Source organism: Scyliorhinus canicula, chromosome 5, assembly GCF_902713615.1.
Source record: "Scyliorhinus canicula chromosome 5, sScyCan1.1, whole genome shotgun sequence".
Taxonomy (NCBI): Eukaryota; Metazoa; Chordata; class Chondrichthyes; order Carcharhiniformes; family Scyliorhinidae; genus Scyliorhinus; species Scyliorhinus canicula.
In genome coordinates this window covers 19,541,501-19,568,015 of record NC_052150.1, presented here as the reverse complement: position 1 = coordinate 19,568,015, position 26,515 = coordinate 19,541,501, and the positions used below count along the sequence as shown (strand labels likewise).

The 26,515-nt window shown below is 44.3% G+C and overlaps 1 protein-coding gene across 1 annotated transcript in view; it reads left to right on the top strand.

Annotated features, from left to right (window-relative positions):
* The window catches only part of wrnip1 (WRN helicase interacting protein 1), a 73,288-nt gene extending 47,640 nt beyond the window's left edge, over nucleotides 1-25,648 (top strand). The window contains exons 5-7 of the mRNA XM_038796374.1: nucleotides 2,847-3,002; nucleotides 7,085-7,164; nucleotides 23,999-25,648. Of these exons, the coding sequence (XP_038652302.1) occupies nucleotides 2,847-3,002; nucleotides 7,085-7,164; nucleotides 23,999-24,235 (473 nt within the window). The 3' untranslated portion in view covers nucleotides 24,236-25,648. The remainder of the gene's footprint in view (nucleotides 1-2,846; nucleotides 3,003-7,084; nucleotides 7,165-23,998) is intronic.
* Nucleotides 25,649-26,515: the final 867 nt, after the last annotated feature.

Genomic DNA, 26,515 nt, shown 5'->3' with positions numbered 1-26,515 from the left:
TGCAATTGTATTTTGATTACTAATCCAGCAGAATTATGAACTAAAAGGGCGGCATAGTGGTTAGCACTGCTGCCTCACAGCTCCAAGGACCCGGGTTCAATTCTGGCCTCGGGTGACTGTGGAGTTTGCATTTTCTCCCCGTGTCTGAGTTCCTCCAGGTGCTCCGGTTTCCTCCCACAGTCCAAAGATGAGCAAGTTAGGTGGATTGGCCGTGCTAAATTGCCTGTAGTGTTCAAAAGGTTAGGTCGGGTTATGGGGGTAGGCTGGAGGCATGGGCTTAAGTAGGGTGCTCTTTCCAAGGGCCGGTGCAGACTCGATGGGCCGAGTGGCCTCTTTCTGCACTGCAAATTCTATGAAAGTAAAGATTTCTGCTCCTGATAGCTATCCACTGACATCAGTATGGTGAATAAAAGCTCCGGTTTGGCTGTGCTACCCTCCAAAAGACAATCTAATGGGTCCCTCAAATAATTTTCCACAGTCCCAATCAACAAACAGCAATTGCCTCAAAATCTCCTGCTTCTCAGTTTTGTTCAAGTTGTTATCAATTACACTTTTCTCCTTTGCACAGGTCACCGTAAAATTTTAATTATGCCATGATTTATTAAAACAAAATAGACCATGCTGGAACTAAATAAATAAATGTGCTTATTAAATTAATAATTTAGTGGTAGAGATACCTGTGAAAAAAAAATGTGCTTCTCGCTCCTGAGACTTGGCTCATTGGGTCAGGAAAGGTACAATTGGAGGAAAGGAAATAGAATTCTGCAAATGTTTAGACTCCTTCCTCAAACCTTCATGGCAAATCTATTAATGGGTAACAAAACAGGTCAGGTAGGTGAAATAAATGTGGTTATACCCCTCCAGTAATAGTGATCATGTTATGATTCCTTAAAGGTTCAAGGGGAAAAGGTTAGAACAAAGATATGGCGCCATTTTGGAATAGGGTGTATTTTAGAAAGGTAAGGAGTGAGCTGGCTGAAGTGGAAAAGGAAATTGATACATGTAACTGTGGACCAACACTGGATTTGGAGGATGCTATATATATATATATATATATATATATATACTTTAAAAATATTATTTCATATTTTAGGATGTGAGGATAAACAAGCACCAGCAACAACTGCATTTATGTAATGCCTTTTACCTAGAAACATGCATAGAAAATCGAAGCAGGTCGAGGCCATTCGGCCTTTAGAGCCTGCTCCGTCATTCATTATGACAATGGCTGATCATCATGTTTGTGATCCCGACAGAAACATGCATTTAAGGTGGAAGAATGTGTCAATCCATCCCAAGAGGCATTATCAGTCAAAACAAAAATGGACATTGAGCTAAAGAGTATATTAGCAAAGGTGACCAAAAAGCTTGGTCTGAAGTGGGTTTTAGCGGAGCCTTGGAACGGGGAAAGTAGTCAGGCGGTTTTAGGGAGAGAATTCCAGAACGTTGAAGCCATGTAACCAGCGAAGGGATGAAAGGAGTGGGAATAGGCAAAAGAACAAATTCAGAGGAAGGATAGTTCAGCAGGAGGTCTGAGTGGATTACACAGATGGAGAGGAGTGAGCACATTAAGAGTTAGACTTGGGTGAGAATTTGAAATTCCAATGAAAACAGCCCAAAATGTTCAAGTATTTCCCTGTATTTGCATTTCCTTGTACGAGGCAGCAGTCTAGTGAATCTGTCCTTTATCCTTTTTTTATTGCCTCAACATGCTTCCTATAGTGTGGAGCAGAGAACTCCATAAGAACTAAAAAATCAATTGGGTGAAATACTGGGAAAAAAACCTCTTAATCAAGTAAATAACTGGTTTTAAATAATGATTTGGGTAAGGGAGGAAAGTATAAACAAGTCAATGTGCCATTGAATCCCTTTGAATATTGGAAATACACTGGAAAGTGAGGCAAAAATATGCAGTGTAAATGACCGCAAATGAGGTTTTGCAGAGGAAGAACAAAGTTACTTGTAACAGAAACAAAGGGCTGGATTCTCTGATTCTGGGGCTATGTCCCCACGCTGGCGCAGGAACGGTGGCGTTCTACGGCAGAAAAAAATGGCGCAAAACGGCCACCAGTTCCTCGTTTTGCTGGGGGCTAGCAGAACGGCAGCGTAGAACACCCAGCTCTGGCTGCCAATACGCCCCGGAGAATTGCCGGGTCCGTGGCTGCGCAAGCGCGCAGTGGTGCCTGCAGTTGCCGCGCCATGCTGCATGGTGGAGGCCACTCGCGGACCCGGCCAGTGAAATAGTTCTCCCCCCCCCCCCCCCCCACCTTGGCCAGCTCGCGCCCCCACCCCCCTCCCCCCACCTCAGAAGGCTCCCAGCCCCTAACAATATCCCCCCTGCCCACGGATCGGCCCTCCCCCAACTAGCGGCGCTGGCCTGAGTCCTCGATGGGTGAGACCATGAGAGACCCAAACCGTCGGGAACTCGGCCAGTCAGCGGCGGACCATCAGGCTTCAGGCAATGTCCTGAGGCGGAATATGCCGCTTTGGAGGAGGCGGAGCATCACAAAACGTACACCGCCCCCGATTTGGTCGGGAACTCTGATTCTCCGGCCGTTCGCCGAACGCGATTTCGGCGTCAGCGACCGGAGAATCCAGCCCCGGTTTTTAGATCATTGCCATTATAAGTACATTGTGAGGAACTGCATCATGCAACTTCAGTGAAGCATATAAATATATACCTCCAGTCAGCATGTGATATATTTGGTTAGATGTTCAAATAACTACGTCGCATGCAGTGGCTCTTGAAGAAACTGCACCCCAGATACTGAACAATATAATTGGAGGTATTGTAATATAATATTACCTGCTGGTTAATCAGCATGGAATACCTGTTTTATTCTCAGGTGAGGAACATTATAATTGCATATCAGCACTGCACAAGACCATGCGGGCCTCGGATGAGAAGTCTTCCCTCTATTGGTTAGCAAGGATGCTAGAAGGTGGTGAGGATCCACTGTACGTGGCGCGGAGACTGGTGAGGTTTGCCAGTGAAGATGTAGGTAAGGCTTCAGAATAGCACAGCGGAATATTTCTTCCAGCTACTCAAAGTCTTTGATTTTTGGCAATGGTTGGAAAGAGGGTGGAAAGAAACATTATTTGTTGCAGAAGGCACAGAATTCTAAGTTTCCTTTTTTGTCATGAAATCCAGATTTTTGTTACAACTTTGTATAATTTGCCACTAAATTCGCAACTTATTGCATAATTGTTTTTAAAAAATCATTGTAATTTTTCTTCTACACCAAATCTTGCTGGAGTGGAAGTTCTTAGGTTGTATATTGCTAGTTAGACTCTTCAGCTCAAAGATTTTTCTCGTGACTTAAATTTTGCGCTGTTCACAGCGCTTTTGGGACCTTTGATTAATGACCTAATTGATTAATGGGCCTAGTGACTTTGTTAACCCTGGCATTCAAGGTTGCAACAGAAACTGAGAAGGAAATAGAATTAATTAGAGCCAAACGAGGTATATGAAGAGAAATGGAGAGGGAAGGATTGATTAGATTGGGAAGCAAAAAAAGTCAAAAGAAAAGTAAGAGGAAAATAGTTTTTTGTAAAATCTCTTAACAACCATTTGCTCAATGAAGAAATGAGACTCCACAATTTAAATTGTTGTCTTTCAGAAGCGGACAGATTGATCGGCGATGCCCATTAAAAAGCTATAGATTTAATTATGAACCCTGACCTTATGTGGCAAGTTTAGCGGATATATGTGCAAATCCATAACTTCTTTAGAATAGCGGGATGGCCAACGGTGAAATGCTTTTGTGTAGAACACTGTAAATCAAGTAACTAGTCCTCAGGTTTCACACCTAGTGTGTTTCTTCACCCTCAAGTTTGCTATCCTACTTGTACGTTAATAACTGCATAATAAGCATGCCATTTTTTTTCAGAAAAGGTTTGGCCCATTATGTTGAAATGTAAAATAATATAAAATGCACTCAGTAGAAACAATAAATAAAATTGATACTTATTTTCCTCGCATGGACGAAACTAATATTGTAATAAGTATTCCTTTTAAATATTGAGTGAAATGTTTTAACATGATTTGCTAGCCAACAAGGATGGGCTTGCAGTTGGAGCCTAGATGGAGATTAAGTGTGCAGATTGATTTCTCGGGGCTAGGATTTGAGAATGATGCACCTTTAATGTCTATGCAGCCGTTTCCCAATGTGGCGATAGACGTTTCTTCCAGGGGCAGACCTGTGGAAGGTCCTGCCCCAGGAATTATCAGTACACCCGTATAAGGTCGCAGTGAGAGGTCTGTAACTAGTGGTGTTCAGCAGGGATCATTACTGGGACCTCTGCTGTATATAAATTACTTGGAAGAAAACGTAGTGGGTCTGATTAGCAAGTTTGCGGATGATACTAAGATTGCCGGCGTTGCAGATAGTAATGAAGATTGTCAGAGAATACAACAGGGTATAGATAGTCTGCAAAATTGGTAGGTGAAATTTAACCCGGACAAATGCAAGCTGATGCATTTTGGTCGATCCAGTTTGGGTGGGAGCTGTTAAATAAATGGCAGAACCATCAGTAGCACAGGTGGAAATGGTGGTAAAGAAAGCATATGGCATGCTTGCCTTCATAGGGTATCGAGTATAAAAGCTCGAAAATTATGTTCAGTTATATATAGAACTTTGGTTAGGCTACATTTGGAATACTGTGTCCAATTCTGGTCACCACACTACCAGAAGGACGTTGAGGTTTTAGAGAGAGTACAGAAAAGGTTTGCCAGGATGTTGCCTGGTGTGGAGGGTATTAGCTATGAGAAGAGATTGAATAAACTGGGATTGTTCTTCCCAGAGAGACGGAGGCTGAGGGGTGTCCTGGTAGAAGTTCATAAAATCATTAGAGGTATAGATAGGATGAACAGTTGGAGGCTTTTTCGCAGGCCAGAAATGAAAATTACAAGGGGGCACAAGTTCAAGGTGAAGGGGGCTAGATTCAGTGGAGATGTGCGGGGGATGTTTTTTTACACAGAGGGTGATGGCGGCATGGAATGCACTGCCAAGTGAGGTAGGTGAGGCAGATACCTTAGTGACCTTTAAGACTTATCTGGATAGGCACATGAACAGACTGGGTATCGAAGGACACAGTCTGTTGGTCTAGATAGAACACGAGATCGGCGTTGGCTTGGAGGGCCGAAGGACTGTTCCTGTGCTGTATTGGTCTTTGTTTCTTTGTTTGTTTCAATGCGGCAAGAAATGGTTGTAAATTGGAAGAAAGGAGTGTGCAGCGGGTCCTGGGTGTTCTTGTGCACCAGTCGCTGAAGGTATGGATGCAGGTGCAGCAGGCAGTACAGAAGGCTAATGGTATGTTGGCCTTCATTGCGAGAGCTTTCGAGTACAGAAATAGGGATTGTTGCTGCAATTTTACAGGGCCTTGGTGACGGCACACCTAGAATATTGTGTGCAGTTTTGGTTTCCTTTTCTGAGGAAGGATGTTCTTGCTCTCGAGGGAGTGCAGCGAAGGTTTACCAGGCTGATTCCAGGGATGGTGGGACTGTCATATGAGGAGAGATTGACTAGGTTAGGATTGTTCTCGCTGGAGTTCAGAAAAATGAGGGGGGAATCTCATACAGACTTTTAAAATTCTAATAGCACTAGACAGGGTAGATGCAGGGAAGATGTTCCTGATGATGGGTATGAGTCTGAGGATTCATGATAAACCATTTCAGACAGAAATGAAGAGACATTTCTTCACCGAAAGAGTGGTGAGCCTGTGGAATTAATTACCACAAGAAGTAGTTGATGCTAAAATATTGAATGTATTCAAGAGGCGGCTGGATATAGCACGTGGGGAGAATGGGATCAAAGGCTATGGGGAGAAAGCAGGATTAGGCTTGAGTTGGATGATCAGCCATGATCGTCATGAATGGCGGAGCAGGCTCGAAGGGCCAAAAGGCCTCCTCCTGCTCCTATCTGTATGTAATCCAGCCCAAACTCAAGCAGAAGAGGTTTCATGGGCCAGGTTGCTAGGTCTTAAGTCAGATATAGTTCATGGGCCACAACCAATGGTATGGATTTTTTGCAGAACTTCTTAATCTGAATTTTTGCAAAAATACACATTTATCTCCCACTATTTTGGTGGAATTGTAGTTCTTTGGCATTTTCATTATATTTTCACAGTCATCACTTCTGTTGTGTACAGTTTTTGCTGACAGGTCCTAATTTCCATGCATATTCTAAAACCTTTGCAGAATACCAATAGTAAACTTAAGGGGCGGGATTCTCCCCTACCCGGCGTGACGGAGGGTGCCGGCGTAGGGGAGTGGCGCCAACCACTCAGGGGTCGCGCCTCCTCCAAAGGTGGGGAATTCTCCCCACCTTTGGGGGCCAGCCCCGCGCCGGAGCAGTTTGCACCGGTAGACTGGCGCAAACACCCGGCGCAGTCGGTAGCGGGGCTGGCCGAAAGGCTTTCGGCGGTCGGCGCATGCGCCGGCAGTGACGTCAGCGGCAGCTGGCCGCTGACCTCACTGCCGGCGCATGCGCGATGCGGGGTTCTCCTCCGCGTCCGCCATGGCGGAGGCCGTGGCGGCGCGGAAGGAGAAAGAGTGCCCCCACGGCACTGCCCCGCGGAGTGAGCGGGGGGCCCTGATCGCGGGCCAGGCTTCCGTGGGGGCACCCCCCTGGGTCCGATCGCCCCCCGCCCCCCCCCGGGGGCCCGCTCGCGCCGCTGAGTCCGCCGTTTCTGAGGTGGTGTACACCTCGGCGGCGGGAGAAGGCCTCCCAGCGGCGGGACTTCGGCCCATCCGGGCCGGAGATTTAAAGGTGAGTTTAAAAAAAATGAAATCCCGCCGGCGCCAGCTGTTTTCACAGGCTGCCGGCGGGATTTGCACAACGCCGGTTTTTTACCGGCGGGAGAATTAGGAGACCTGCGGGAGCGGAAATCACGCCGCTTCCCGCCAATTCTCCGACCCTGCGTGGGGTCGGAGAATCCCGCCCAAGGTTTCAGACACTGAAATCATCTTTACTTCAACCTCAGCAGTATAACTGGTTTGTATAAATATACGCGTATTTAGTACTGTTATAATTTCTGAAAGATGGTATGCTAAACTCAGCTGTTGCTTGTTGATCTTTTATAGGACTAGCAGACCCTTTGGCTTTGACCCAGGCGGTATCTGCTTACCAAGGATGCCACTTTATAGGGATGCCTGAATGCAAGGTATTTTAATATTTTATTCTTGTCTGTGTATTTATATCTGGATTACAATAACTATTTTGCACGTTTTGAAATTCCATTCTTTTATGATTTTTAATATGCTTTTTAAGGACATCTACAGATCCTGTTCTCTGCTCTAATTTCAAATTGTTAATAGATGCAAAACGTTTCATGCAGCAGCTTAAACTTCCAGTAGTGCTGCAATATTTAGTATCGCTACTTAGAGCAAGATAACTGGTGGCTTTATGACATTGTACCATACTATTTCCCAGTGTGTTTAAAGCTGTGCAGTGTCAAATTTGAGTTTGGTCTTAACGATGACCCAGGTATAATTCTTATGGGCCAAGAGGACGGTGAGTATCTTGAACCATGTGGACTTGTTTTGACTGAATCTAACTTAATGAGTTTTCAGTCACTTATAAGAGACTTGACAGCAGCTACATCCAACAGGGAATGTTGTTTAATTTTGCCAGCGGCTCCTGCAGTTGCTCAGCACCTCCTTCAGATCTGACCCCAAGCATGGGATATGGTTGCATAAGCATGGCCCCACCAGATGCAGGAACCACTGCAAAATGCAGCCACCTACAGCAAGTCTGCGAGCTCCAGCCAGGATGCAGGCTAGGTTTTTGACTATTAACGGGCAAATAATGTGTATATAAAGAAAATGTTTTACTCCATATTCAGAATGGATGGTTTTTCCAAAATGATTTTAGTTCTCATTCAGAAAACTGAATGGTTCAGTTAAGTGCATTTTATTTTAAGTTTCTAACGCAATGGTTCAGATCTTGCTGGGAAAATAGTGGCATATTAACAGCGCATGCTGTTATTAATTCACAAGTCGGCTAGCGAGTTCAGGGGGGTGAAGAAATTCTCCATGAGGTATGAACTTGCTAGTCGATTTACACCATTCCGCTCCTTTGCGCAAATGGCATATTGCCCTTTGCTTTCCTGAAATTGTAAAGGACATGCTGTATTTGCACTTCAACTGTCTGTTACACTCACCATAGAAAGTTAGGGATGATGATTAACAGTGTTGAGTGCCTTTTTTAATGACATGGTGAATGTCAATGCAGAAGGGTTAATCCTAATCTTTCAAAACTTTCTTAATTCGGGAATTGTCACTCGATTGGAAATTTGTTAATTTCACTCTGCTGTTTGAGAAGTATGGCACAGACAACAGATAACTGGTTACTTCAGTTGTAGGAAATCTACAATTATTAGGAATAGATCATCTGAGCTGATCAGAGAGACAGGGTGTGCTTGTTCAGGCTAAGGCACGCCTAACTGATCTAGTTAAATTCTTTGAGAGGGTGGCAAATAAGGTAGATCAGAAAGTGTCTGTGGATGTTGCCTATCGGGACTTCCAGAAGTTATGCGATATAGTTCTGCACATTGTTATTATTAACATTGAGACTGCACGGCAGGGCTTTTAAGGGAATGGCGGGGGCTACAGGCGGAGTTCGGCTTGTTAACCACAGGGAGGGTGGTGTAGCAGCTGAGAAAGGTGAGGGGGGCGATCTCTGAGCATGGAGAGAAGGCCAGTAGAATGCTTGCACAACAGCTTAGAAAGAGGGAGGAAGCCAGGGAGATAGGGAAAGTAAATAATGAAGATGGGAACCTGGTTGGAGATTCAGCAGGGATGAATAAGGCGTTTAAGCATTTTTACAGTATGCTGTATGGGTCGGAACCCCCAACGGGGCCGGAGGAGATGAGGCACTTCTTAGGGGGGCTGAATTTCCCAAAGGTGGACGAGGAGCTGGTAGAAGGGCTGGGGGCCCCGATTGGGTTGGAATAGATAGTGGAGGGTCTGAAGGCCATGCAGTCGGGTAAAGACCCGAGGCCTGACGGGTACCCAGTGGAGTTCCATAAAAAGTTCTCTGGGATATTGGGACCATTGTGGATGAGGACGTTCAATGAGGCAAGGGAGAGAAGGGTGCTCCCCCGACGATGTCACAAATTCCGCTGATCCTTAAGCGGGACAAGAACCTGCAGCTGTGTGGGTCCTACAGGCCGATATCCTTGTTGAATGTGGACGCCAAACAGCTGGCCAAAATTTTGTCCTTCAGGATTGAGGATTGTGTTCCACACGTTATTGGGGAGGACCAGACAAGATTTGTTAAGGGTAGGCAGCTGGTGGCCAATATAAGAAGGCTATTAAACGTGATCATGATGCCCCCGGAAGGTAGGGAGGTGGAGGTAGTGGTCGCAATGGATGCAGCGAAGGCCTTTGATCGAGTAGAATGGGCATATCTGTGGGAGGTACTGGAACGGTTCGGATTTGAGCGGGGCTTTATTGACTGGGTCAGGTTACTGTATCAGGCTCTTGCGGCGAGCGAACGGACGAATAGGCCAACATCGGACTATTTTAGGCTGCACCGGGGGACGAGACAGGGATGCCTCGTCTCCCCACTGTTGTTCGCGCTAGCTATAGAGCCGCTGGCAATTTTTCTGAGCGCTTCAAGGGGCCGGTTGGGGGGGGGGGTTTGGAGCACAGGGTCTCGCTTTATGCAGACGACCTGCTTCTGTATGTACCGGCCCCAATAGAAGGGATGGAAGAAATCATGAGGATTCTAGGGAAATCTGGCCGGTTTTCGGGGCAGAAGTTAAGTCTGGGGAAAAGTGAGACGTTTGCGGTCCAGACGAGGGGACAGGAGAGGCGATTGGGGGAGCTGCCGTTTAGATTAGTAGAGGGAAGCTTTAGGTATCTAGGCATCCAAGTGGCGCCGGAATGGGACCAGCTGCATAAATTAAATCTGGCCCGACTAGTAGACCAAATGAAGGACGATTTGCAAAGATGGGACGCTTCCGTTGTCACTAGCTGGGAGGGTGCAGGCGGTGAAGGTGACGGTCCTCCCGAGATTCCTGTTTGCATTTCAGCGTCTCCCCATCTTTATTCCTTTTTTAATCGGGTCAACAAAGTGATCATTGGCTTTGTTTGGGCTGGCAAGACCCCGCGGGTATGGAAGGTAACGCTTGAGCGGAGTCGGGGAGGTTGCGGGCTGTTGCTGCCAAATTTTAGTAACTATTACGGCGGCGAATATAGCCATGATCAGGAAGTGGGTGGTGGGGGAGGGGTCGGTCTGGGAGCGTATGGAGGCGGCTTCATGCAAGGGCACCAGTTTGGGGGTGTTGGTAACTGCGCCTCTGCCGTTCCCACCGGCACGATACTCCACTAGCCCCGTGGTGGTGGCGGCCCTGAGAGTCTTGGGGCAGTGGAGGAGACATGTGGAAGCAGATGGAGCATCGGTTTGGTCTCCAATCTGTAATAATCACTGGTTTGCCTCAGGAAGTATGGATGGGGGGTTCCGGAGATGGCGGAGAGCGGGTATTGCGAGGATTGGGGATATGTTTATAGAAGGGAGCTTTCCGAGTATGAGGGCGATGGAGGAGAAGTTTTGATTGGCGAGGGGAAACAAATTCAGGTACCTGCAGGTGCGGGACTTCCTACATAGACAGGTTTCAACCTTCCCGCTCCTACCACCAAGGGGCATTCAGGACTGGGTAGTTTCCAGAGTGTGGTTAGGAGAATGGAGCATCTCTAACATTTACAAGCAACAGAGGAGTCGCAAGTGGGAGTAGGAGCTGGGAGGAGAGATAGAGGATGGTCTATGGGTGGACACATTGAGTAGAGTCAACGTGTCCACAACATGTGCCAGGCTCGGCCTGATACAATTCAAGGTCATTCATCAGCCTCACATGACAGTGGCCTGGATGAGCAGATTCTTTGGGGTGTGTTAGATCTGAGCTTTGGTTAGTGTATCTTTCATGTCGCCGCACGATATACACCACTCACCAGGTTATGAAACAGCTTCACGTATCGAGTAAATTGCTTTTATTCAGTTTGAATGAGATATCTCTTGATCAGTATTTTTCACTTGCAATACAGAGCCTCTTTAAAGTTCATTTTGTCCAAGCAAATGCAGAGTCCTGAGTTGAATTCAATACAAATCAAACCTCTAATGGTTCTTCTAATTGAATACAGAATGTTGAAAATAAAATCAAAATAGCTGTTCAAAGCGATAGGGCAGAGAAGTAGCTTTAGAGATTCAAGTAAGTGATTCTAGAATGAATTATTCAAACCGGCACGTATACTTAAAATATAACGACTGTCATTAATGTCTCTCCCCTTTCTAGCTGTGATTGGGTTAAAGTTCGTTCAAAGTTAATTCAATTTGATATGTATTTGTCCATCAAATTTTAACATGAGGTGATTTGCAATATGCCTTTCTTATTAATCTTATCGGTTGCTATGAAAACCATTCTGAGAGTGTTGCCCAAAATCTTTGACTTAGGCAAATATGTCCTTGGTTTATCTGTCTAGCTTTATATCTTGATTATTCTCATGGGAAACAGCCTCTCTCACTGTCTGGTGTGTTTTAACAATATATTACAAGAAGCTGTTTTAAGTTTTGGGCCATTTATTCCTTTAATTAGTTTATATACTAAAAAGGTAGATTATTTACTAAAAACGGTAGATTCTTTCAGTCCCCCCTTTTTGATTATGCGAAAAATGAATAAGATGAATCAGAAATGAAATAGAATCAAGGAAGGAAAGGAATAAATGCAATAGGACAGTGATAGGCGTAGAGAGAGCCTCATTCACATTTCCTTTAATGGTTGACTTATTTGAGAACAGCCTTCAACAACAGAGTGGGAAAAGCCTTGCAAGAGTTACAAACATAAGAACTAGGAGCAGGATTAGGCCATCTGGCCCCTCAAGCCTGCTCCGCCATTCAATGAGATCATGGCTGATCTTTTGTGGACTCAGCTCCACTTTCCGGCCCGAACACCATAACCCTTAATCCCTTTATTCTTCAAAAAACTATCTATCTTTACCTTAAAAACATGTAATGAAGGAGCCTCAACTGCTTCACTGGGCAAGGAATTCCATAGATTCACAACCCTTTGGGTGAAGAAGTTCCTCTTAAACTCAGTCCTAAATCTACTTCCCCTTATTTTGAGGCTATGTCCCCTAGTTCTGCTTTCACCCGCCAGTGGAAACAACCTGCCCGCATCTATCCTATCTATTCCCGTCATAATTTTAAATGTTTCTATAAGATCCCCCCTCATCCTTCTAAATTCCAACGAGTACAGTCCCAGTCTACTCAACCTCTCCTCCTAATCCAACCCCTTCAGCTCTGGGATTAACCTAGTGAATCTCCTCTGCACACCCTCCAGTGCCAGTATGTCCTTTCTCAAGTAAGGAGACCAAAACTGAACACAATACTCCAGGTGTGGCCTCACTAACACCTTACATAATTGCAACATGACCTCCCTAGTCTTAAACTCCATCCCCCTAGCAATGAAGGACAAAATTCCATTTGCCTTCTTAATCACCTGTTTCACCTGCAAACCAACTTTCTGTGACTCATGCACTAGCACACCCAGGTCTCTCTGTACAGCGGCATGCTTTAATATTTTATCGTTTAAATAATAATCCTGTTTGCTGTTATTCCTACCAAAATGGATAACCTCACATTTGTCAACATTGTATTCCATCTGCCAGACCCTAGCCCATTCTCTTAACCTATCCAAATCCCTCTGCAGACTTCCAGTATCCTCTGCACTTTTCGCTTTACCACTCATCTTAGTGTCATCTGCAAATCTGGACACATTGCCCTTGGTCCCCAACTCCAAATCATCTATGTAAATTGTGAACAATTGTGGGCCCAACACGGATCCCTGAGGGACACCACTAGCTACGGATTGCCAACCAGAGAAACACCCATTAATCCCCACTCTTTACTTTCTATTAATTAACCAATCCTCTATCCATGCTACTACTTTACCCTTAATGCCATGCATCTTTATCTTATGCAGCAACCTTTTGTGTGGCACCTTGTCAAAGGCTTTCTGGAAATCCAGATATACCACATCCATTGGCTCCCCGTTATCTACTGCACTGGTAATGCCCTCAAAAAATTCCACTAAATTAGTTAGGCATGACCTGACCTTTATGAACCCATGCTGCGTCTGCCCAATGGGACAATTTCTATCCAGATGCCTCGCAATTTCTTCCTTGATGATAGATTCCAGGATCTTCCCTACTACCGAAGTTAAGCTCACTGGCCTAATTCAATAAAACAAACAAATGATAATATCGTAAATATTAGTAAAAATTGAAAAATTGCTTAAAACATTGATATACTGATTAAAAATTGATTACATGATTAAAAATTGATTACATAATTCAATAATAAAAGGTTAATAATAATTTCATGTTTACAAATAAAATGATTATACAGTAAAATAACTGAAGTTGAGTATATGATTTAGGAATAATTGGTATATGATTCAAAATTGATTATGTAATTCAGTAATGGAATTATTAATAATAATTGATTAATAATTGATTAAAATGCAGTAAATAATAGTTCAACAGAAACTTTCTATTCCAAAGTTATTTGGTGGTGGTGCACTGGGTGTGGACTGAACCACTTGAATCCTTTGGGTGTTACGGGCTGCCATGCATTGGCTTGGACATAGAACATAGAACACTACAGCGCAGTACGGGCCCTTCGGCCCTCGATGTTGCGCCGACCTATGAAACCATCTGAAGCCTATCTGACCTACACTATTCCATTTTCATCCATATGTCTATCCAGTGACCACTTAAATGCCCTTAAAGTTGGCGAGTCTACTACTGTTGCAGGCAGGGCGTTCCACACCCCTACTACTCTCTGAGTAAAGAAACTGCCTCTGACATCTGTCCTATATCTATCACCCCTCAATTTAAAGCTATGTCCCCTCGTGTTGGTCATCACCATCCGAGGAAAAAGACTCTCACTGTCCACCCTATCTAACCCTCTGACTATCTTATATGTCTCTATTAAGTCACCTCTCAGCCTTCTCCTCTCTAACGAAAACAACCTCATGTCCCTGAGCCTTTCCTCGTAAGACCTTCCCTCCATACCAGGCAACATCCTAGTAAATCTCCTCTGAACCCTTTCCAAAGCTTCCACATCCTTCCTATAATGTGGTGACCAGAACTGCACGCAGTACTCCAGGTGCGGCCGCACCAGAGTTATGTACAGCTGCAGCATGACCTTGTGGCTCCGAAACTCAATCCCCCTGCTGATAAAGGCTAGCACACCATATGCCTTCTTAACAGCCCTATTAACCTGGGTGGCAACTTTCAGGGATTTATGTACCTGGATGCCGAGATCTCTCTGTTCATCTACACTACCAAGAATCTTGCCATTAGCCCAGTACTCTGCATTCCTGTTACTCCTTCCAAAGTGAACCACCTCACACTTTTCAGCATTAAACTCCATCTGCCACCTCTCAGCCCAGCTCTGCAGCTTATCTATGTCCCTCTGTATCCTATAACATCCTTCAGCACTATCCACAACTCCACCGACCTTCGTGTCATCTGCAAATTTACTAACCCATCCTTCTACACCCTCTTCCAGGTCATTTATAAAAATGACAAACAGCAGCGGCCCCAAAACAGATCCTTGCGGTACACCACTAGTAACTGAACTCCAGGATGAACATTTGCCATCAACCACCACCCTCTGTCTTCTTTCAGCTAGCCAATTACTGATCCAAACCGCTAAATCACCTTCAATCCCATACTTCCTTATTTTCTGCAATAGCCTACCGTGGGGAACCTTATCAAACGCCTTACTGAAATCCATATACACCACATCAACCGCTTTATCCTCATCCACCTGTTTGGTCACCTTCTCAAAAAATTCAATAAGGTTTGTGAGGCATGACCTACCCTTCACAAAACCGTGTTGACTATCGCTAATCAACTTGTTATTTTCAAGATGATTATAAACCCTATCTCTTATAACCTTTTCCAACATTTTACCCACAACCGAAGTAAGGCTCACAGGTCTATAATTACCAGGGTTGTCTCTACTCCCCTTCTTGAACAAGGGGACAACATTTGCTATCCTCCAGTCTTCCGGCACTATTCCTGTCGACAAAGACGACATAAAGATCAAGGACAAAGGCTCTGCAATCTCCTCCCTGGCTTCCCAGAGAATCCTAGGATAAATCCCATCTGGCCCAGGGGACTTATCTATTTTGACATTTTCCAAAATTGATAACACCTCCTCCTTTTGAACCTCAATTCCATCTAGCCTGGTCGACTGAACCTGAGTATTCTCCTCGACAACGTTGTCTTTCTCCAGTGTAAACACTGATGAAAAATATCCATTTAACGCTGGCCCTATCTCCTCTGATTCCACACACAACTTTCCACTACTATCCTTGATTGGCCCTAATCTTACTCTAGTCATTCTTTTGTTCCTGATATACCTATAGAAAGCCTTAGGGTGTTCCTTGATCCTATCCGCCAACGACTTTTCGTGTCCTCTCCTCGCTCTTCTTAACTCTCCCTTTAGGTCCTTCCTGGCTAACTTGTAACTCTCAAGTGCCCTTCACTGAGCCTTCATGTCTCATCCTAACATAAGCCGCCTTCTTCCTCTTGACAAGTGCTTCAACTTCCTTAGTAAATCACGGTTCCCTTGCTCGACAACTTCCTCCCTGCCTGACAGGTACATACTTATCAAGGACACGCAGTAGCTGTTCCTTGAAAAAGCTCCACATTTCGATTGTACCCATCCCCTGCAGTTTCCTTCCCCATCCTATACATCCTAAATCTTGCCGAATAGCATCATAATTGCCTTTCCCCCAGCTATAATTCTTGCCTTGCGGTATATACCTATCCCTGCCCATTGCTAAAGTAAACATAACCGAGTTGTGATCACTATCACCAAAGTGCTCACCTACATCTAAATCTAACACCTGGCCGGGTTCATTACCCAGTACCAAATCCAATGTGGCCTCGCCCCTTGTTGGCCTGTCTACATACTGTGTCAGAAAACCCTCCTGCACACACTGCACAAAAACTGACCCATCTATAGTACTCGAACTATAGTATTTCCAGTCAATATTTGGAAAGTTAAAGTCCCCCATAACAACTATCCTGTTACTCTCGTTCCTGTCGAGAATCATCTTTGCAATCCTTTCCTCTACATCTCTGGAACTATTCTGAGGTCTATAGACAGCTCCCAACAGGGTGTCCTCCTCTCCTGTTCCTAACCTCGGCCCATACTACCTCAGTAGACGAGTCCTCAAACATCCTTTCTACCGCCGTAATACTTTCCTTGATTAACAATGCCACACCCTCCCCTCTTTTACCATCTTCTCTGTTCTTACAGAAACATCTAAATCCTGGAACCTGCAACAACCATTCCTGTCCCTGCTCTACCCATGTCTCCGAAATCGCCACAACATCGAGATCCCAGGTACCAACCCATGCTGCAAGCTCACCCACCATATTCCGGATGCTCCTGGCGTTGAAGTAGACACACTTCAAACCAGCGTCTTGCTTGCCGGTGCCCTCTTTCAAACTTTTAACCCTATCCCTGACCTCACTACTCTCAACATCCTGTACACTGGGACTACAATTTAGGTTCCCATCCCCCTGCTGAATTAGTTTAAACCCCCCTGAAGAGCACTAGCAAATCTCCCCCCCAGGATATTGGTACCCCTCTGGTTCAGGTGAAGACCATCCTGTTTGTATAGGTCCCACCTACCCCAGATTGAGCCCCAATTATCCAGGAAACCAAAACCCTTCCTCCTGCACCATCCCTGTAGCCACGTGTTCAACTCCTCTCTCTCCTTATTTCTCACTTCGCTAGCACGTGGCACGGGTAACAACCCAGAGATAACAACTCTGTTTGTTCTAGCTCTCAGCTTCCACCCTAGCTCCCTGAATTTCTGTCTCAAATCCCCATCTCTCTTCCTACCTATGTCGTTGGTACCTATGTGGACCACGACTTGAGGCTGCTCCCCCTCCCCCTTAAGGATCCCAAAAACACGATCAGAGACATCACGAACCCTGGCACCTGGGAGGCAACACACCAACCGTGAGTCTCTTTCGTTCCCACAGAACCTCCTGTCTGTTCCTCTAACTATGGAGTCCCCAATGACAAGTGCTCTGTTCCTCTTCTCCCTTCCCTTCTGAGCAACAGGGACAGACTCTGTGCCAGAAACCTGTGCCCTATTGCTTACCCCTGGTAAGTCGTCCCCTGCAACAGTATCCAAAACGGTATACTTGTTATAGAGGGGAACAACCACAGGGGATCCCTGCACTGCCTGCCGGTTCCCTCTCCCTCCCCTGACGGTAACCCAGCTACCTTCTTCTTTTACCTGAGGTGTGACTACCTCCCTATAACTCCTCTCAATAACCTCCTCCGCCTCCCGAATGATCCGAAGTTCATCCAGCTCCAGCTCCAGGTCCCTAACGCGGCTCTCGAGGAGCTGGAGTTGGGTGCACTTCCCGCAGATGTAGTCAGCAGGGACACTAGAGGTGACCCTTTCCTCCCACATTCTGCAGGAGGAACATTCAACTGCCCTAGCCTCCATTCCCACTGAACTAACTTCCCAACTACTGAAAAATAAAAATAAAAAACTTGTTAGTTTAGCAATCCAACGGACAGAACTTTTTTTTTGTTAGAGGAGGAGGATGGGTGGGAGACACTACGTAAGTAGTGTTTCGGGTAAAGCTGTCACTCTAGAACAGCCCCTTCACAAACCACCTTCAACTTACGCTGACCGCACTGCACGTATGCAAATCTCCCCGGAACAGCCAATCAGAAGCTTTGCTCTGCTGCCCTCTGCTGGATGAGGGCATGATGATTACGTAAAGGATAAATCCATAAACGCAAAAGAAGAAAATTCCCTGGATAACAGACCTTCCAGTGCTACCTAACCATCCAAAGAGCCAACCCTAAGTAGTGGAATCAGAGGGGTGTTCAAGTTTCTTAACTTTGTTTTGGATGTGTATTGCTAAGTCTTTGACTTGGTCTGAGTTATTTGGAAAAATATACTATTCAGCGGTTTCGGAAATATTACAAGGAATGGGTATAAAAGGGATACCTACCTCTGAGTGGGTTGGAATTGCAGTAAACACCCAGCACCCGGAGACATTAAATTTTTGAGTATAACTGTGAGACATTTGAAGAAAGGTGTTGTCATGTAACTGTTTAATAAAGCCTGCTAAGCAGACAGGCAACTTAAAATTAATAATGTTGCAAACATTAGAACTTATTATTATTATTATTGTGACGCGTGCGCTTCACATGTGACGCGTGAATCCAGTGTTTCTTTCCTTGGAGTTTCACAGCAGATTGTGTAATCAGCAGAATCTGGTACGGGCCTTCCCAATTGGCCCCGAGAGGTTCTTTCTGTATTTTCTTGACGAACACTGCCTCGCCGGGAATGAGGTTGTGTCCACCTTCGGGGGGTTCACCCCAGGCTGCGGAAACCTGTTGAGAAGCAGAACTAACAGCACTTGTTAGATTTTGATAATAGCTAAGTAATGCATCACTCATTAAATGACAGTCTGCTTTTCGTAAGTCAATCGTTCCTGGCAGGGACATGGGTCTGCCTGTAATGACCTCAAATGGGCTTAGGCCTGTTGTTTTGTTTGGGGTTGCTCTGATACTGCACAGTAATAGGGGCAAAGCTTGAATCCAGTTCATGCCTTCTTGGCTGTATTTGGACCATGTTTCTTTTAAGGTCCGGTTCATGCGTTCCACTAGTACTGATGATTCAGGATGATAAGGAAAATGAAAATTCCAATCAATGTCCAGTAATCTGCACACCTCCTGACATACAGCACCCGTAAAGTGGGTTCTATTATCTGAATCAATGCTAGCTGGTACTCCCCATCTGGGAACATAGTCTTTGCATAGGATTTTGGCCGTATTGGTGGCTGTAGCCTTTCTGACTGGAGTAGCTTCTATCCATCTATAAAATCTATCTACTATCACAAGGATCTCAGTGTATCTTTGGGACGGAAGAAGGGTGATGTAATCGACCTGTATGTTGTGAAATGGTCATGCAGGGGCAGGAGCTCTTCGCTGGGGCATTTTTGTGATAGGTCCTAAGTTCTTTTGACATGTTACACAACGATCTGATACCAATTGTGCATGTTTTTTTGAATCCTTTGCCACACCAACTTCTGTGGAATCGATCCATCATCTGTTGAGGGGCTGGATGTCCCCATGAATGGATCTGTTGTGCCAGGAATGGCATCAGTGCCTGTGGTGCCACTGGTTTATCAGTCTGAACTTGTCTCCAGATATCATCATCATACTCCTCAATACCTGAATCTAGCCATGACCAATTTTCTTGTGTAGAGTTTTGTTGCATTTCACGTAGATCTTGTAATAACTAATTTGTAGATGTGTCTTGGTGGTGCTAAAGGATGCCACTTAGAGGCAGCTTTCTTTGCTGCTTGGTCTGCAAAGGTATTTCCTTTAGCTTCCATTGTATCTTCTTGAGTATGAGCCTTACATTTGAGAATAGATAGTTCTTTTGGATCAGCCATTGCTTCCAGAAGGTCTTGTACTACTTTCCCATTTCGTATAGGTGTCCCTGTTGTAGTAAGGTATCATCTTAGAGGCTGGTTTAGCTCATAGGGCTAATCGCTGGCTTTTCACGTGCTGCAGGCCAGCAGCATGGTTCGATTCCCGTACCAGCCTCCCCGGACAGGCGCCAGAATGTGGCGCCGAGGATCTTTTCACAGTAACTTCATTGAAGCCTACTCGTGACAATAAGCGATTTTCATTTCATTTTTTCATTTCTTCTTCCATAAATGACCAAAATCATGGGCTACTCCAAAACCGTATCTGGAGTCCGTATAGATGTTTACTGATTGATCTTTTGCGACGTGACATGCTTCTGTTAAAACCTTCAGTTCGGCTTGTTGAGCTGATGTTCCTTGGGGCAAACTTCCTTCCGCCATTACTTCATAAGAGGCTGGTGACTGCCCATCCAGCTTTTCTGACACCTTTATCAATAAAGGAGGAACCATCTGTAAATAAAATCAAATCTGGGTTCTGTAGTGGTTCTTCTTCCACCAGGCGTGCCTCTTCCATTTCTTTTGTTACTTCCACACAGTCATGTCCTTCTTCCTCTCCCCCCTTTTGCACTTCAGGAAGTGGGAGCAAAGTTGACAGATTGACTGGACTTGCTCGGTGGAAGTAAAGAAATTAAAATGAAAATCGCTTATTGTCACGAGTAGGCTTCAATGAAGTTACTGTGAAAAGCCCCTAGTCGCCACATTCCGGCACCTGTCCGGGGAGGCTGGTATGGGAATCGAACCATGCTGCTGGCTTGTTTGCTCTGCTTTAAAAGCCAGTGATTTAGCCCAGTGAGCTAAACTAGCCCCTAAACCAGATTAGCTGCTTTCAACACTGCTGTCCATCTGCTCCATCTGGCTGATGTGACTTGTGATACTCTGTTCATGGAAAGTAGCCATGATGTGGAGATGCCGGCGTTGGACTGGGATGAGCACAGTAAGAAGTCTTACAACACCAGGTTAAAGTCCAACATGTTTGTTTCAAACACTAGCTTTCGGAGCACTGCTCCTTCCTCATGGAAAGTAGGGAATAGACTGCATGGGGACATTTAAATTCATCCCTTACCTTTGATAATGGCAAAGTTACATGGTCACTCAGGCGCCTTAAAAGGAGTGATCTTGCTCAACAGCCAATTTGGGCAAAGGACAAAAATGACTGTGGCCTTTTGAAAATAGCACCAGCATCCTTCACTGGAGTGCCACCACCATGTACGTTACAATATCCCATTAATGCCTCCTCAATTGAGGGAATTCTGCCTGTAGTACAGCAATTGGAAGAAAGAGGAGTTTTAATTAAAATTCACAGTTCATCAAACAGTCCAGTGTGGCTTGTCAAAAGGGCTAATGGCACATGGCGCCTGACTATTGATTATTGGAAAGCCAATGAGTGCATTGACAGAAAAACTCCTTTGGTAGCCGATCCTTCTACAATCTTTAATGCCTTAACACCAGACCTTGAATGGTTTTCAGTTAGAGACATGGCAAATGGCTTTTGGTCAGTACCACTGGCTAAGGAAGTGCAACCATGGTTTGCTTTCACAGTTTTGTTTTGTTTTTTTTTATAAATTTAGTGTACCCAATCATTTTTCCAATTAAGGGGCAATTTAGCGTGGCCAATCCACCTAGCTTGCACGTTTTTGGGTTGTGGGGGCGAAACCCACACAGACACGGGGAGAATGTGCAAACTCCACACGGACAGTGACCCAGAGCCGGGATCGAACCTGGGACCTCAGCGCCGTGAGGCGGTTGTGCTAACCACTAGGCCACCGTGCTGCCCCTGCTTTCACAGTTAACCAACAACAGTACACATGGACCAGACTTCCACATGGATTTCACAACAACCCTACTGTTTTTCACATGGCTTTACAGGACTACCTGAGGGAACTACCTGATATACTTTCCACCATTATCCAATACGTGGACGATGTTCTGCTAGCCTCCATTAATAAGGATGATCATGAAAAAGACTTGTCTTCCCTCTTAGACCACCTTTGTCACAATGGACACAAAGCAAGTCTTGCCAAAGCACAAATTTCCCAAGATGAAGTTATTTACTTAGGTCAGAAAATCTCCAAAGATAAAAGAAAACTTACCCAGGACAGGACAGCAGCAATAAGAGACGCCAAAGAACCTACAACTGTCCAGGAGGTGGGGTCATTTTTGGGACTTTGCAATTTTAACAGAAATTGGATTGATTCCTTTACTCAGCTGGCTCAACCATTAAATGATCTCCTAAAAGGCAGCCGGAAATCAAAAGACTCAGTTAACCTCACATTGGAACAGAAAGAGTCATTCTTGAACCTGTAATGTGCTTTGTGCACAGCACCTGCTCTTGGCATTCCACACAGTTGAAGGCCTTTCACTATGTTTGTTCATGAGAAAGAAGGCTAAATGACAGCAGTACTAGCCCAAAACATGGTGACCAGTTAAGACATGTAGGATATTACTCTGCCAAACTTGACAATGTAGCACTGGCATACGGCAGCTGCCTCAGAGCCATGGAAGCAACCTGTCGAGCTGTAATGACTACAGCAGGCCTTGTCTTAGATCAGCAGTTTCAATCTTCCCACTCCTACCACCAAGGGGGATTCAGGACAGGGTAGTTTCCAGAGGGTGGGTAGGAGAAGGGAGCATCTCTGACATTTACAAGCAACTTATGGGGTCAGAGGAGACGCAGACTGAGGAGCTGAAGCGCAATTGGGAGGAGGAGCTAGGAGGAGAGATAGAGGATGGTCTATGGGCAGTCCCGTTGGGTAGAGTCAGACTCAGCCTGATACAATTCAAGGTCGTTCATCGGGCTCACATGACAGTGGCCCGGATGAGCAGATTCTGTGGGGTGGAAGACTGGTGTGCAAAGTGTGCGGGAAGGCCAGCGAACCATGTCCACATAAGAGGATCACGGGTTTTGGGAAGAAGGCAGGAGAATGGGGATGAGAAAATATCAGCCTTGATTGAATGGCGGAGCTGACTTGATGGGGCAAGTGGCCTAATTCTGCTCCTACGTCTTATGGTTCTGGACATGTCTGAAGCTTAGGGGATTTTGGCAGGCGTTTGCAGATGTCATGTCCACGGTGTTAAATACAAGGGTGGCACCGAGTCCAGAGGTGGCGATTTTTGGGGTGTCAGAAGATCCGGGAATCCAGGAGGAGAAAGAGGCAGACATTCTGGCCTTTGCTTCCCTGGTAGCCTGGAGACTGATACTATTAGCTTGGAGGGACTCAAAGCCCCTGAAGTCGGAGTCCTGGCTATCTGACATGACTAGCTTTCTCTGTCTGGAGAAAATTAAGTTCGCCATGAGAGGGTCACTGTTAGGATTCACCCGGAGGTGGCAACCGTTCGTCTACTTTTTTGCGGAAAATTAATCGTCAGCAGAAGGGGGGGCTTAGTTTAGCTTGGAGTAGGGGGTTAATAAAGGTGGGACCTGTAAGGGAGGGAGATGGCTTTTGCACTATGTTTATGGATTCATGTGCAGTGTTTATTTTGTTACTGTTGTAAAACCAAAAATACCTCAATAAAATGTTTATTAAAAAAAATTGAGACTGCCCGAAATTGGAGGTAGCTTTCTTTACTTGAATTGGAAATTGGTTGGGAGTTGGGAGATAAAGTGGTGATAAAGCCTAATGATCCTGAATGGAAGAATGTGGCAAATGGTATTCCACAGGAAACTTTCTGGGGCCTCAGTGGTTCACCAAATTTGCTAATAACATGGATGAAGGGATAGAGTGTTGTGTGTCAAGAAAAGGGAGACAGAAGAGACTATTCGCGACAAAAACACTTTATCAACATGGAGCGCAGTGGAAAACTCCTTAAAGGCTGTGGATCCTGTGCCAGTTGGAGTTTTCAAAGTTGAGATGGATCATCTTTTACTAAACTAAGGTATTGGGGGGGATATAGAACAAAGATAGAATAATGGAGTTGAGGTGCAGATCACAATTATCTAATTTAATGCTGGAGCAGGATACTTCAGTTCCTTATATTCCTAGAGCATTAAAGCGTAAGGAATGCTTTCAGTCGATGGATAGTACAATTCTTACAACCTCGATCAGTCATCCTGAAAAAGACTTGCATTTATTTTGCACCTTTCACAATCTGAACATCCCAGTTACATCCAATGCAGTCAATGTTGTAGGAAGCAATTTATAGGCAGCTATGGATGGACAACACAACAATATGTCAACAAAGATAATCTGATCAGTAAAAATGTTAGTGAGACGTTCAAAAAATGCCATTAAATATTCTCTAACATCTAAAGAACAGAAAATTGATACTTAATGTACTTTCTGAAAGGATGCAGAAGAGAAGAACACATGGCCAATAAATCATCATAAGCAGGCAGGTGGCTGGTTCTCCTTTTTTGTATAGCTATCTTTGTTGAGGTATGCTTCAATTTATAAAATGATGATTGGTAATTTTACGAGTTAATAATCGCCTTTCTCTCTTATCCTACAGGTTATTTTAGCACAGTGTGTAACATATCTATCTCGAGCACCAAAGTCTGTTGAGGTTTACATGGCATATGAAGCTGTGAAAGAGTCTCTGAGGAACCACAAAGGCCCATTGCCTCCTGTCCCACTACACCTCAGAAATGCACCTACAAAACTCATGAAGGATCTTGGTTATGGTAAAGGTTATAAGCACTGTTCTTTCAGCAAGCCAGAGGACAGTTCCTCTCCAAATACAGAGTAGGTGCTTTATCGTAATGGGCTCCTTTTCAACCCAAGCCCCTCCGCCCACCATTTAATCAAGACAATTGCATTATCTTTGTCTGTCAAACAGCAGGAAATATTACGATGAAAGAAATTTCAGCCAGCAAAAGAAAGGAAACTGATGTACAACTTTCAGTTATGTTACTCCTTCTGCCAATTGTATCTTGGGAGCATAGTCCTTCAAAAAAAAGTAGAAAATGGAAGAGAAAAGTTTAGCAGTAAGAACAATAAGCCACAGCCTAACATTGACCATTTATTCCATTTCTCCGAGGGGCCCCCCGGTGTCGCAGTAATTAACAGCTAGCAACTCTTTGAACTTCTATCTAATTATCACATCAGTATGGAAAAGATGGATATTTTACGAGTTTCACGAAGATAAACAAGTAACTGAGTTTTCACTATTTCTCTTACTTACGCTAGTTGCTAGTTTTTTTGGCCTAAAGGTGCACAGAAAAGGCTAAACCAAAGATGAACCTCAAATCTGGGCGTGTCCTGTATTTCTACCTGAATTCATACATCGGAGGTGTGGGGTTATCACTATCTCAGACCATTCTAAATTCTTTTACAAACAATGATTATTTTGAAGTGCACTCGCTGTTATGTAGGCTCACAGGATCACAAGGCCCCAGAAACAAAAATATATTAACACTGGGCAAGAGTATGGATGCCTAAAGATTAGATTAATAATTCATTAAAATGGTAAGATTGCATGCAGCAAAATGTCTGTTTTTCAATGGGCTTTCTTCTCTAGAAACTTTAAATTCTACACAGATGCACATACTACAAAGTTCCCCATCATTGTAAGCAAATTACTCATCTAGAGAAACATTGCGATTGCATTTGGAAATTGAAATCTTTTTTCGTGTAGCAGAGGATGAAATGAGATTGAGAGTCCTTGTTAAGGCAGATTAGGATAGCTTTCATGTGCATTTGCGTTTGCCTCTGTATTGTGTGTCACCTAGCTGGATCTTGATACCCATGGAGTTCCAGTCTCCAAACCAGACATTCCTCACCTTGATCAACACCAAACTCCATCAAATAATTGCATCTGTTTTATTGAGATGAAATAATCCATTCACAAAGTGGGCTCACTGATTGCATACAGATGGCTGAGGATACAGTGAGAGGAAAAGATCAACGTTGTGATTGTAAAAACGTGTTTAAAAGAAGATTTCTCAATTTTCAATTATTTTTCTGAATTGTAAAGTATTTATACACTTTTGCAAATTGTACATGTTCTGAAGAGTTACGATATGTATATATTGTTTGTTGGTTTGCAAATATAACGTTTTTCATTAGATATTAGCTGGTTATCCTGAAAGTTTTCTTCCATTCATATTGTAGAATTTTGATCCAGGTTTGTATAATTCAAATAAAATTGAATTGTCTAAAATGTAAGGAAAACATTTGAACCATATGCAATAACACCTAGATTTATATAGCACCTTCAGCAATTCACAGGCATGTCAACAGAGAAAATTTTGTTTGTAAGTATAGTATGAAACTCCAATTCACTAATGTGAATGGTGTGGGCCAATTTTACACTTGTAGGCTGTCAGTAAAACTGCAACTTTAAAACGCAAGATCCAAGGACAAGTTAATGGAAACTTCAGCAAAACAAGGATATCTGTGTCTGGTCTTTTAAAATAATTGATCATTTTAGCTAATTTCAAGCCTTCCCAGCTTAAGGAAGTGATTTCTCTTTTGGGATCTGGCTTCATGGATATAAGCAATCTTCAGATGCTGGTCCCTTATTTAAGGAACCATTTCTCACAAGTGAAGTTTGATGGTCAATATTGCCTGACCTCTAATTTGTTGGGAAGAGTGATGTGCAGTCCTGTTCTCAAATTACTTCTGCACCTATAAATCGCAGCAGATGTCACTGGGCCATGATAAGTGGAAACCCAAGCTTCCCTTTCCCTGCCCCCAAGGTGAACCCAAATGTTGTTCCTTACTGGCGTTGCATAGCTTGCACAGCATAGAGTGGGAACGTTCTGTTCTGCAGAGTCTAGTTACTCTTCAGATGAACTTTACTAAACCATTGGGAGAGCTGATCAATGTTGGAGCTTTTGAATTTTTTCAACTGATCTATCTTCCCTGCAGAATGGAAAGAAAATAGTATCGTGGCTAAAGATGCCGGTTCCAGCGGAAGTGTAAAATGAATGATAGGAAATCAGCAGCCTTGTTTAAGCAGCACTCTATTTTCTCTCTGAAGTGCCCATTTTGCCCAAACGCTAAAGATCAAATTCACACCCTTATT